Source organism: Nerophis lumbriciformis, linkage group LG08, assembly GCF_033978685.3.
Source record: "Nerophis lumbriciformis linkage group LG08, RoL_Nlum_v2.1, whole genome shotgun sequence".
Taxonomy (NCBI): domain Eukaryota; kingdom Metazoa; phylum Chordata; class Actinopteri; order Syngnathiformes; family Syngnathidae; genus Nerophis; species Nerophis lumbriciformis.
The window spans coordinates 27,122,426-27,135,608 of NC_084555.2; the positions used below are offsets into that span (position 1 = coordinate 27,122,426).

The following is a 13,183-nucleotide window of genomic DNA, read 5'->3' on the forward strand; positions in this document are numbered from 1 at the left end:
TGGAGATGGAAAAGGGTGGGGGGAGGGCGCTGGGAGATGTAGCTGCTTAAAATTGGCACACATCTACTGAGAGTGAGAGCAGCCTGGAAATTACGCCACCAACCAAGTCATTTTCCATAAGGAAGAAAAAAACAGCCTACAGGTTCTCTGCATCTCTTCAGTCAAAGGAAAGAGAAGACTTCCAAAATACTCACCATAGTCACTTTAGTGGAGTAGTTTCGTCCTAATTTCTTTTAATAAACCTTGTTAAATGGTAGTACAGTTAAGATAATTTCTGCAAAAGCTAATCATTGTTTGGCTCAGGGTATGCATGTACTCTATTCATTTACAGTCACTGTGGCCATCCGTGATGTATTCTATCAAGGAAATACATTACATTCTTGTCATAGTTGCAATGGTCACCAATATTGTAAATCATATTGAGGCATATTTGTAAAATAGGTTAACCAGACTATCAAACATTAGGTGAGACCACTTACATTAGGGGTCCTCAATTGAATTTGTCCAAGGCCCAACATTTTTGCCAGTGTGAGGATTGCGGCGGGAAGATAAAGGGGACCTATGATGATTTTAATTAATGTTTAAAACACTTCCGTTGGGTCTAGAAATATGTATTAGATACTGTATGCTTGGTGTAAATTGTACGTACATTTAGCACCACTAGGGATGATGTTTGAAAACCGGTTCTCCCGATGCTTCAATAAGAAAAGAACCGATTCCATGGATTCAAATCCCTTTTTGAGAACCGGTTCCCGTTATCGAAGCCAATGTCAGTTACGGGTGCTATTTCTGTATTTAACGCATAAATAAGGCGCAGCGTATTTTTGGGCACAGGCATGGTTAAACACACGCTAGCTTAAAACATAAGCTAGCATGCACGGACGCTGTTTTAAAAAGGCAGCAGGAGCAAAGCTGAGTTCGGTTGTACTTTATTGAAGTATTTATCAATGTACTCACATTATTTTTTGATCAATCCTCATCCACAAATCCATCAAAGTCCTCATCTTTTGTGTTCGAAATGAACAGCTGGGCAAGTTCTCCATCAAACACGGCAGATTCCCCCTCGTCATTTTCAAAGTCAGTCTCGTTACCGTGGGGCAACCTCGGAAAAGATGCCGGCTTTTGCGAAAGCTCAAACAGTGCAAGCAGACACGTTAGCTCAAGCATCCACGATCCATTCACAAATTGTGGCATAACTCGCCCGATGCTGCCTCCCAGTTTTCGTGAAGCTCTGTTCGTCTGTCTTCCATCGCTCCCATGACATTCACAACTTCACTTTGAACATCCTGTTTACACCCATGTCCAGCGGTTGGAGTTCCTTCGTCATGCCTTAATGATGACTCCAGGTGGAAACTTTTCTTTCGGCAGCGTCTTCCCCTTGAAAATCACCATAGGTGGCAGTTTTTTGTCCATTAGCTAGCACAACAGTAAAAGCCGACTTCCCTTGCCCCGTTGTGCGTATCGATTCTCTACCGTGCTGGTCCCCTTCTTCTCCAGTGTGCTTCACCGGGATGTCGAAAGTGAGCGGCACCTCATCCATGTTGGTGATGTGTTTGTCGGCAATTTTTTTATTTACAACGCACATAGCAGCACTATATGCTCACTGGGAGCGTGCCTTTAGCTTCCTCTCTCACCTGAAACCTTTACCCTATAACTGCCGCATGCTGTCCTCAGTCACGTCCGCCTTTTCTCCATATAAACAGCGTGCCGACCCAGTCACATAACATCTACGGCTTTTGGAACTCAGTGCACACACAGCAACCTATCTGGATCCGATAAGAGATTCGATAAGGAATCGGTTCGATAAGAGGATTCGATAATGGCATCGACATCGATAATTTCTTTAACGAACATCATCCCATAGCACCACAGTCACATTTATAACCTGTTTTTTTTTTGATCTGTCTGCAAGATGTTCGATTTTGGAGGGATTCCCAGATTGCAAATGAAACCCTGCCCCAGACCCTCTCCAAAAGTATCATATCGTACGTCCTCAAGTCGTCAATGCAAATTTTTTCCCTGACACAATGTCAGACTGCAGAAAAGAAAAGTGTTTTAACAGCATTTATGTCACTGCATGTTGCACGCTGGTGTTATTATATATATATATATATATATATATATATATATATATATATATATATATACACACATATATATATGCACACACATATATACAGTATATATATATATATATATATATATACACACACACATATATATATATATATACACACACACACACACACATATATATATATATACACACATATATATATATATATATATATATATATATATATATATATATATATATATATATATATATATATATATATATATATACACACACACATATATATATATATATATATATATATATATAGGGATGTACGGTATACCGGTATTAGTATAATACCGCGATATTAATGAATCATATTCGGTACTATACTGCCTCTAAAAAGTACCGTCCCCCCACCCTCCTGCCGTCGTCACGTCGTGTCATTGCTGGTTTACGAGCAGACGAGCATGATAGGCAGTGCACAATCCCAGAGTACTTACAAACAGATGTGTGTAGACAGAAAAGGGAGACTGGACGCATTTTGGCTTAAAAACTAACGATAAAGGTGAAGCTTTATCGTTGAAACGCCCACAGGAAGAGGTGCTTTAAGACAGCTAGCTAGTGGCTAAAGTCCATCCGCAGTCTGCAGTGTTTTAGCTACTTCTAAATCCCTAATCCTCGCCTCCATGGCGACAAATAAAGTACGATTCTTACAAGTATCATCCCTGCAGGGCGAGGAATAGCTAAACATGCTTCACTACACATCGTAGCTCACCGTTGTCAAAATGTAAACAAACGCCATTGGTGGATCTACACCTAACATCAACTGTAAGGATACCAAGTACAGGAGCGTATTTATGAATACGTATTGTTGTACGATTACATTGATATTTTTTGGCATCACAACTTCTTTCGTTTTTTTAAATTCATATTATGTTTAAATACGTCTCTGGACACATGAGGACTTTGAATATGACCAATGTATGATCCTGTAACGACTTGGTATCAGATTGATACCCAAATGTGTGCTATCATCCAAAACTAATGTAAAGCATCAAAACAACAGAAGAATAAGTGATTATTACATTTTAACAGAAGTGTAGATAGAACATGTTAAAAGAGAGAGTAAGCAGAAAGTAACAGCAAATGAACAAGAAGATTAATAATTCATTTTCTACCACTTGTCCTTAATAATTTTGACAAAATGATAGAAAAATAAATGACACAATATGTTTCAGCATGTGTCAGCAGACTAAATTAGGAGCCTTTGTTTGCTTACTTACTACTAAAAGACAAGTTGTCTATTATGTTCACTATTTTATTTAAGGACAAACCTGCAATAAGACACATATGTTTAATGCAATTTAAGATTTTTTGTTAAAAGAAAGCTAATAATGCAATTTTTTGTGGTCCCCTTTAAGTATCAAAATACATTTTGGTACCGGTACCAACATATTGGTATCAGGACAACACTAATATACAAACCCCGTTTCCATATGAGTTGGGAAATTGTGTTAGATGTAAATATAAACGGAATACAATGATTTGCAAATCCTTTTCAACCCATATTCAATTGAATGCACTACAAAGACAAGATATTTGATGGTCAAACTCATAAACTTTATTATTTTTTGCAAATAATTAATTAACTTAGAATTTCATGGCTGCAACACGTGCCAAAGTAGTTGGGAAAGGGCATGTTTACCACTGTGTTACATGGCCTTTCCTTTTAACAACACTCAGTAAACGTTTGGGAACTGAGGAGACACATTTTTTAAGCTTCTCAGGTGGCATTCTTTCCCATTCTTGCTTGATGTACAGCTTAAGTTGTTCAACAGTCCGGGGGTCTCCGTTGTGGTATTTTAGGCTTCATAAAGCGCCACACATTTTCAATGGGAGACAGGTCTGGACTACAGGCAGGCCAGTCTAGTACCCGCACTCTTTTACTATGAAGCCACGTTGATGTAACTCGTGGCTTGGCATTGTCTTGCTGAAATAAGCAGGGACGTCAATGGTAACGTTGCTTGGATGGCAACATATGTTGCTCCAAAACCTGTATGTACCTTTCAGCATTAATGGCGCCTTCACAGATGTGTAAGTTACCCATGTCTTGGGCACTAATACACCCCTATACCATCACAGATGCTGGCTTTTACACTTTGCGTCTATAACAATCCGGATGGTTCTTTTCCTCTTTGGTCCGGAGGACACGACGTTCACAGTTTCCATCCATCCATCCATCCATCCATCTTCTTCCGCTTATCCGAGGTCGGGTCGCGGGGGCAGCAGCCTAAGCAGGGAAGCCCAGACTTCCCTCTCCCCAGCCACTTCGTCCAGCTCTTCCCGGGGGATCCCGAGGCGTTCCCAGGCCAGCCGGGAGACATAGTCTTCCCAACGTGTCCTGGGTCTTCCCCGTGGCCTCCTACCGGTCGGACGTGCCCTAAACACCTCCCGAGGGAGGCGATCGGGTGGCATCCTGACCAGATGCCCGAACCACCTCATCTGGCTCCTCTCGATGTGGAGGAGCAGCGGCTTTACTTTGAGCTCCCCGCAGATGACAGAGCTTCTCACCCTATCTCTAAGGGAGAGCCCTGCCACCCGGCGGAGGAAACTCATTTCGGCCGCTTGTACCCGTGATCTTGTCCTTTCGGTCATAACCCAAAGCTCATGACCATAGGTGAGGATGGGAACGTAGATCGACCGGTAAATTGAGAGCTTTGCCTTCCGGCTCAGCTCCTTCTTCACCACAACGGATCGATACAGCGTCCGCATTACTGAAGATGCCGCACCGATCTGCCTGTCAATCTCACAATCCACTCTTCCCTCACTCGTGAACAAGACTCCCAGGTACTTGAACTCCTCCACTTGGGGCAGGGTCTCCTCCCCAACCCGGAGATGGCACTCCACCCTTTTCCGGGCGAGAACCATGGACTCGGACTTGGAGGTGCTGATTCTCATCCCAGTCGCTTCACACTCGGCTGCGAACCGATCCAGCGAGAGCTGAAGATCCTGGCCAGATGAAGCCATCAGGACCACATCATTTCCAAATGCAGAGACCTAATCCTGCAGCCACCAAACCGGATCCCCTCAACGCCTTGACTGCGCCTAGAAATTCTGTCCATAAAAGTTATGAACAGAATCGGTGACAAAGGGCAGCCTTGGCGGAGTCCAACCCTCACTGGAAACGTGTCCGACTTACTGCCGGCAATGCGGACCAAGCTCTGACACTGATCATACAGGGAGCGGACCGCCAAAATCAGACAGTCCGTTACCCCATACTCTCTGAGCACTCCCCACAGGACTTCCCGAGGGACACGGTCGAATGCCTTCTCCAAGTCCACAAAGCACATGTAGACTGGTTGGGCAAACTCCCATGCACCCTCAAGGACCCTGCCGAGAGTATAGAGCTGGTCCACAGTTCCACGACCAGGACGAAAACCACATTGTTCCTCCTGAATCCGAGGTTCGACTATCCGGCGTAGCCTCCTCTCCAGTACACCTGAATAGACCTTACCGGGAAGGCTGAGGAGTGTGATCCCACAATAGTTAGAACACACCCTCCGGTTCCCCTTCTTAAAGAGAGGAACCACCACCCCGGTCTGCCAATCCAGAGGTACCGCCCCCGATGTCCACGCGATGCTGCAGAGTCTTGTCAACCAAGACAGCCCCACAGCATCCAGAGCCTTAAGGAACTCCGGGCGGATCTCATCCACCCCCGGGGCCTTGCCACCGAGGACCTTTTTAACTACCTCAGCAATCTCAGCCCCAGAAATAGAAGAGCCCACCACAGATACCCCAGGCACTGCTTCCTCATAGGAAGACGTGTTGGTGGGATTGAGGAGGTCTTCAAAGTATTCCCTCCACCGATCCACAACATCCGCAGTCGAGGTCAGCAGAACACCATCCTCACCATACACGGTGTTGATAGTGCACTGCTTCTCCTTCCTGAGGCGGCGGATGGTGGTCCAGAATCACTTCGAAGCCGTCCGGAAGTCGTTTTCCATGGCTTCCCCGAACTCCTCCCATGTCCGAGTTTTTGCCTCCGCAACCGCTGAAGCCGCACACCGCTTGGCCTGTCGGTACCTGTCCGCTGCCTCCGGACTCCTATGAGCCAAAAGAACCCGATAGGACTCCTTCTTCAGCTTGACGGCATCCCTCACCGCCGGTGTCAACCAACGGGTTCTAGGATTACCGCCACGACAGGCACCAACTACCCTACGGCCACAGCTCCAATCAGCTGCCTCGACAATAGAGGCGCGGAACATGGTCCACTCGGACTCAATGTCCAGCACCTCCCTCGTGACATGTTCAAAGTTCTTCCGGAGGTGGGAATTGAAACTCTCTCTGACAGGAGACTCTGCCAGACGTTCCCAGCAAACCCTCACAATGCGTTTGGGCCTGCCAGGTCTGTCCGGCATCCTCCCCCACCATCGCAGCCAACTCACCACCAGGTGGTGATCGGTTGAAAGCTCCGCCCCTCTCTTCACCCGAGTGTCCAAAACATGAGGCCGCAAATCCGATGACACAACTACAAAGTCGATCATGGAACTGCGGCCTAGGGTGTCCTGGTGCCAAGTGCACATATGGACACCCTTATGTTTGAACATGGTGTTCATTATGGACAATCTGTGACGGGCACAAAAGTCCAATAACAAAACACCACTCGGGTTCAGATCCGGGCGGCCATTCTTCCCAATCACGCCTCTCCAGGTTTCACTGTCGCTGCCAACATGAGCATTGAAGTCCCCCAGTAGAAAGAGGGAATCACCCGGGGGAGCACTCTCAAGTACTCCCTCGAGCGAATCCAAAAAGGGTGGGTACTCTGAACTGCCGTTTGGCGCATAAGCGCAAACCACAGTCAGGACCCGTCCCCCCACCCGAAGGCGGAGGGAGGCTACCCTCTCGTCCACCGGGTTGAACTCCAACGTGCAGGCTCTGAGCCGGGGGACAACAAGAATTGCCACCCCAGCCCGTCGCTTCTCATTGCCGGCAACGCCAGAGTGGAAGAGAGTCCAGCCCCTCTCGAGAGAACTGGTTCCAGAGCCCTTGCTGTGCGTCGAAGTGAGTCCGACTATATCTAGCCGGAACTTCTCAACCTTGCGCACTAGCTCAGGCTCCTTCCCCCCCAGCGAGGTGACGTTCCACGTCCCAAGAGCTAGCTTCTGTAGCCGAGGATCGGACCGCCAAGTGCCCTGCCTTCGGCTGCCGCCCAGCTCACACTGCACCCGACCTCTATGGCCCCTGCTATGGGTGGTGAGACCATTGGAGGGGGGACCCACGTTGCCTCTTCGGGCTGTGCCCGGCCGGGCCCCATGGGGACAGGCCCGGCCACCAGGCGCTCGCCATCGTGCCCCGCCTCCGGGCCTGGCTCCGGAGGGGGGCCCCGGTGACCCGCGTCCGGGCGAGGGACAGTTTCCAAAAACAATTTGAAATGTGGACTCGTCAGACCACAGAACACTTTTCCACTTTGTATCAATCCATCTTAGATGAGCTCAGATAAACAGTTTTAGCCTTGCATAGGAGAGTTTTAACTTGCAATTACAGATGTAGCGCCCAACTGTAGTTACTGACAGTGGGTTTCTGAAGTTTTCCTGAGCCCATGTGGTGATATCCTTTACACGATGATGTCGCTTGTTGATGCAGTACAGCCTGAGGGATCAAAGGTCACGGGCTTGGCTGCTTACGTGCAGTGATTTCTCCAGATTCTCTGAACTCTTTGATGATATTACGGACCGTAGATGGTGAAATCCCCAAATTCCTTGCAATAGCTGGTTGAGAAAGGTTTTTCTTAAACTGTTCAACAATTTGGTCACGCATTTGTTGACAAAGTGGTGACCCTCGCCCCATCCTTGTTTGTGAATGACTGAGCATTTCATGGAATCTACTTTTATACCCAATCATGGCACCCACCTGTTCCCAATTTGCCTGTTCACCTGTGGGATGTTCCAAATAAGTGTTTGATGAGCATTCCTCAACTTTATCAGTATTTATTGCCACCTTTCCCAACTTCTTTGTGTGTGACGTGATCACTGCCTGTGCAATGCTCGCTGCCTTCAGGTGCCGTCACATACACTTTGATTAATCATCATTCATTTATGGTAATGCAATAATTTTTTTAATTAATCACATGCGTTAACTAGTTAACATTGACAACCCTAATATATATACAAATACATATATACACACACGTTTGTACGCATATATATATATATAGACGTGTGTATATATATATATATATATATATATATATATATATATATATATATATATATATATATATATATATATATGGATACATATATACACATATATAATTTATACATACATGTACATAATATATATACATACATATATACACATACATATGTACATGTATACACATATATAAATACATACACATATACATACATACAAACATATATATACATACACATATACATAGATATCTGTAAACATATATATATGTATAAATATATACATAAATATATACACATATACATACATATATATGCATATACATACATACCTACTCACATTTATACATACCTACATACATATGTATACATACCTACACATATATATATACATATATATATACACATACATACATACATACATACACATAAATGTACACACTATATACATATATACACACATTTACATATATACACACATTCATATATGTATATATACATACATTTACATATATACACATTCATATATATACACACATTTACATATATACATATACACATATGTATATACATATCTATACATAAATACATATATATGCATACATATATACATACATATAAACATATATACATACATACATACATCTATACACATACATCTATACATATATACATACAGTATATAAATCTATACATATATATATACACATACAAGGGACAAGCGGTCGAAAATGGATGGATGGATGGCATATATACATACGTATACATACATACTGTACATATATACATGCAGTTGGCTTTTGGCGCCCGGCCAAATTTTTTAGCCCAATGCGGCCCTCAAGTCAAAACGTTTGGACACCCCTGTTGTGACAGGTACAATTGAAAAAAAATACATGTTATGTTATGTTATGTTTTAAATAGGGGGGGAAAATGGCTTTTTTGAAAGTAAAGGTTGTCAACCCATGGTGTTGATGAACCAAGACTACTGACCTCAACCCCACCAAACACATCTGGTATAAACTAGAAAAGAGATTGTGAGCCAGGGCTTATCATGCACAACATTAATGACCTCAACAATATTCTTCTCAACAGATGTGTTATGTGTGCATTTGTCTTTCTTGCAGGAAGGAGCTGAGATTGGCCTTGCCCCTTCCAGAGCATTTAAATACGTGGCGTCAGCTCAGCTGGCTCCTTTTTGCTTCTTGTAATCACTGACACGCACGTCAGCACATGCTCTTGTCTGCTGATATGTTCTTCTTGTCTATTAGTTTTTATTTCATTTGTGGGACCGCCTTTTATGTTTGCTGAATTTCATTTAGTTAGGGATTTAGTTTATGCGCAGGTTTGTATTCATTGATGGTTTAGGATAGCGTTGTTGTGCCAGGTTGAAGACGCCTTGTAGGGTTGGGCTAATTACCTCACCGTCTTTTGGACCAGTTCACCAGGTCGTTTTTATTTGTACTTTGGGGGACACAAAAGGGTTTTGGGATTCTTTTTGCAGTCAATGTAAAAAAAATAATTTATTGACTTGAACTTTGTCTCCTGTTTCCTATTGAAGATGCTTGACCCTCAAGTTGCAATCAAATGGACATTTGTACACAGACGATACAACATCTCTGTATATCTCTCTTATGTATATGGTAAAACTCAGTAAACACACATACAGTAGAGTAAACATCTTGCTCATGGGATGGTCACTAACCTTTAGTGTTACTCCCAGGACATTGATGGCATCTTTCACCTGGTCATGGATTTTTTCTTGCATCAGCTCCTCGCACACCCACAGGCCCAGGCTGCACACAGCAATACACCTGGCAAGCAAAAACCATCAACTTGTATCAGTGTAGGAACAGATCTGTTTTCGTACTTAATGGTTTCACACACAAATCTTATTTTACAAGCTTTTAGCTGCCATTCAGATCATTGGCACTCCACGACTGTACTACTAATAAATACAATTGACATTTAATCAATGTAATAACGTACCGAGCCCCTTCACAGTGTTCCTTTGTTGCGGCCTCAAGGAGGATGTTGACAAGATAATCCTGCAGTGCAAAGACACATTATTAAATGGCAGTCCAGACATTCCATATACCGTATTTTCCGCACTATAAGGCGCACCTAAAAACCACAAATTTTCTCAAAAGCTGACAGTGCGCCTTATAACCCGGTGCGCTTTATATATGGATAAATATTAAGATTCATTTTCATAAAGTTTCGGTCTCGCAACTTCGGTAAACAGCCGCCATCTTTTTTCCCGGTAGAACAGGAAGCGCTTCTTCTTCTACGCAAGCAACCGCCAAGGTAAGCACCCGCCCCCATAGAACAGGAAGCGCTTCTTCTTCTACTGTAAGCAACCACCCGCCCGCGTAGAAGAAGAAAAAGCGCGCGGATATCACCGTACGTTTCATTTCCTTTGTGTGTTTACATCTGTAAAGACCACAAAATGGCTCCTACTAAGCGACAAGGATCCGGTTCATGAAAAGACGCAATCTCTCCATCCGCACACGGATTACTATTTCACAGCAACTGATATTCCTGTGAACCGCACCGTGGATACAACGGGAGCACGTACGGTGAATATTCGCACCACAGGGAATGAGAAGTCATCCTTCACTGTGGTTCTAGCTTGCCATGCTAATGGCCAGAAACTTCCACCCATGGTGATATTCAAAAGGAAGACCTTGCCAAAAGAGACCTTTCCAGCCGGCGTCATCATAAAAGCTAACTCGAAGGGATGGATGAAGAAAAGATGAGCGAGTGGTTAAGGTAAGTTTAAGTTTACGCGAAGAGGCCGGGTGGCTTTTTTCACGCAGCTCTGTCCATGTTGATATACGTATGTTTGTGATTGCACATTTGCGTACATTTTGGGAGTGAACAGAGTTGTTAGAACGCTGGTTTTTAATATATTATTAAAGTTTGACTGACCTATCTGACTGTTTTTTTGACATTCCTTTAGCGCAGTTAGATGCGGCTTACAACACCGGGCGGCTTATAGATGGACAAAGTTTTGAAATATGCCGTTCATTGAAGGCGCGGCTTATAACCCAGGGCGCCTTATGGTGCGGAAATACGGTACACATAATGTAGACTCCCAGCTATATGTCTTATAAAATATATCTCAGGATTTAATTCACCCACTGTCCTAAATTACGTACAGTAATGGAAAAGACAAAATTCCCCTTTGATGATTTACCCTCTTACCTTGATGTCCTCATTTCCTACAACAATGTCATCAGAACCAGCTACACTTCGCAGGACTGGAATATGGACGTAAAGATTGGGAAAACATACTAAAGAGCCAAGAATTGTCTGAGCCTCCATCCTGGGAGCCTGGCAAGAGAAAAAACAAAAACAAATAGCTTTGAAATTCTTACATTTTTACGGCACTATGGCCTTCATTGTACTGTCATGCTGTACATGGAATCCATTGGCAGGACTTACAAGAGTTTGTGAAAGGTTATTGAAAAACAATTTTGAGCTTAATTTTGCACATGGTTTTCTTCTAAATTTCTGAGAGAATGACATTTGACAAGTGGGTGTTGTCTATGAAATGTAATGGTAAAAGTTTCAAAAATTGCACTAAATAAATCTGTAGTGCACCATGTCTTTAGTTGAATAGATCAAATGAATAAACAAAAATCCACCTTGCAGCCAAGAGATGCTCACACCTCTATGTGTGTGAGTGTGAGTGTGTGTGTGTGTGTGTGTGTCAATGGACTATATGTGTTCAGCCTGTGCCACTGGTATGCAACTGCATTTAGTGCCCAGTGTTGGTGAAACGTGACATGGCCTCAAAAAGTTATACTTATTTGACAAAAAAAAAGAAAAAGAAAGAAATATATACATAAAAAATGCAAAAACATTAATAAATTAGGGCTGTCAAACGATTAAAATATTGAATCGCATTTGTCCATAGTGAGTTTATTGTGAGGACAGCAACGCGAGCCCAAATAAACAAACACATGTTCAACAACAAGTCCAGAAAAAAAAACAAAAAAAACCAAAAAACATAATGAGCGACCTTAGAAAAAAAGTTGCCTGTAATATGTGCACTTGGCAACACCGCTGCTGCCAGCAGCTAGGAAATGCGGTGATAACTCACAGCGAGAGTGGATAGTCATAACTTTGGTCTTGTGGAGAGAGCGACCGGCCAGGGTTTCGGAACTTAACTTGCTGTTCAATATACCTTTTGCTCTGTCCGTTTCTTTCTATTTCCTGTGACTCAACATCAGGTGGAACAACGCTGCCTTTCCACTGCTACAATATGGAACTGAGGGCCACACAAGACGCACATTAATGGTGCGATAAAAAAATTGTGCCGTTAAAGGAAACTTTCGTTAACATGTTATCGGGTTAACTTTGACAGCCCTAATAAAAATAAAACAAAGAGAAAATACAAATACATTGTATACTAAATCAAATTGTACTATTTGGTGGACACAGCATGCATGTACCTCTGAAGAGTCACAACTGAGGACGCGGGCAGCAGCAGTGACGAAATCTCCAATCAGCATTGTGAAACCCGGCAGGCCAAGGAAGAAGAATCGTGGAGTGCAGTAACGGATAATGGTGTTTACAGCATCCTGATGCATACAAAAACATAAACCTTTACTATATGTACACTCTGGTGCAGAAACAACTGTCTTAGTAAGTAAACACGCATAGTGCAACATACAACAACATTGACTTTCTGTTGAAGTGGTGCAGATGGAAATGTTTTTCAAAAGGGAAACATGTACAAGGCATGATGGGAAGAAAGTTTTTTTTTCACCATTCAACAGGTAGACTAAGCAGTTTAAGTCTGGCAAGGAGAGTAAAGCTTCTCAATGGGACACTGAAGCAACCACAGGAAAAAGACAGCAGAGAAAGACGCAGATGGATGGCTCAGAGAGAAAAAGAAGGAAAACAAAAGACCTCCACCTTT

At 43.3% G+C, this 13,183-nt stretch overlaps 1 protein-coding gene across 7 annotated transcripts in view; it reads right to left on the minus strand.

Moving 5' to 3' along the window:
* Window positions 1-13,183, minus strand: part of ralgapa2 (Ral GTPase activating protein catalytic subunit alpha 2) — a 273,154-nt gene that overhangs the window by 134,757 nt on the left and 125,214 nt on the right. For all 7 annotated transcript variants that reach the window (XM_072913656.1, XM_072913661.1, XM_072913662.1 and 4 more), the window contains 4 exons: window positions 12,714-12,842; window positions 11,461-11,589; window positions 10,243-10,301; window positions 9,959-10,067 (listed from right to left, as the gene is read on the minus strand). In XM_072913656.1, coding sequence (XP_072769757.1) covers window positions 9,959-10,067; window positions 10,243-10,301; window positions 11,461-11,589; window positions 12,714-12,842 — 426 coding nt within the window. The remainder of the gene's footprint in view (window positions 1-9,958; window positions 10,068-10,242; window positions 10,302-11,460; window positions 11,590-12,713; window positions 12,843-13,183) is intronic.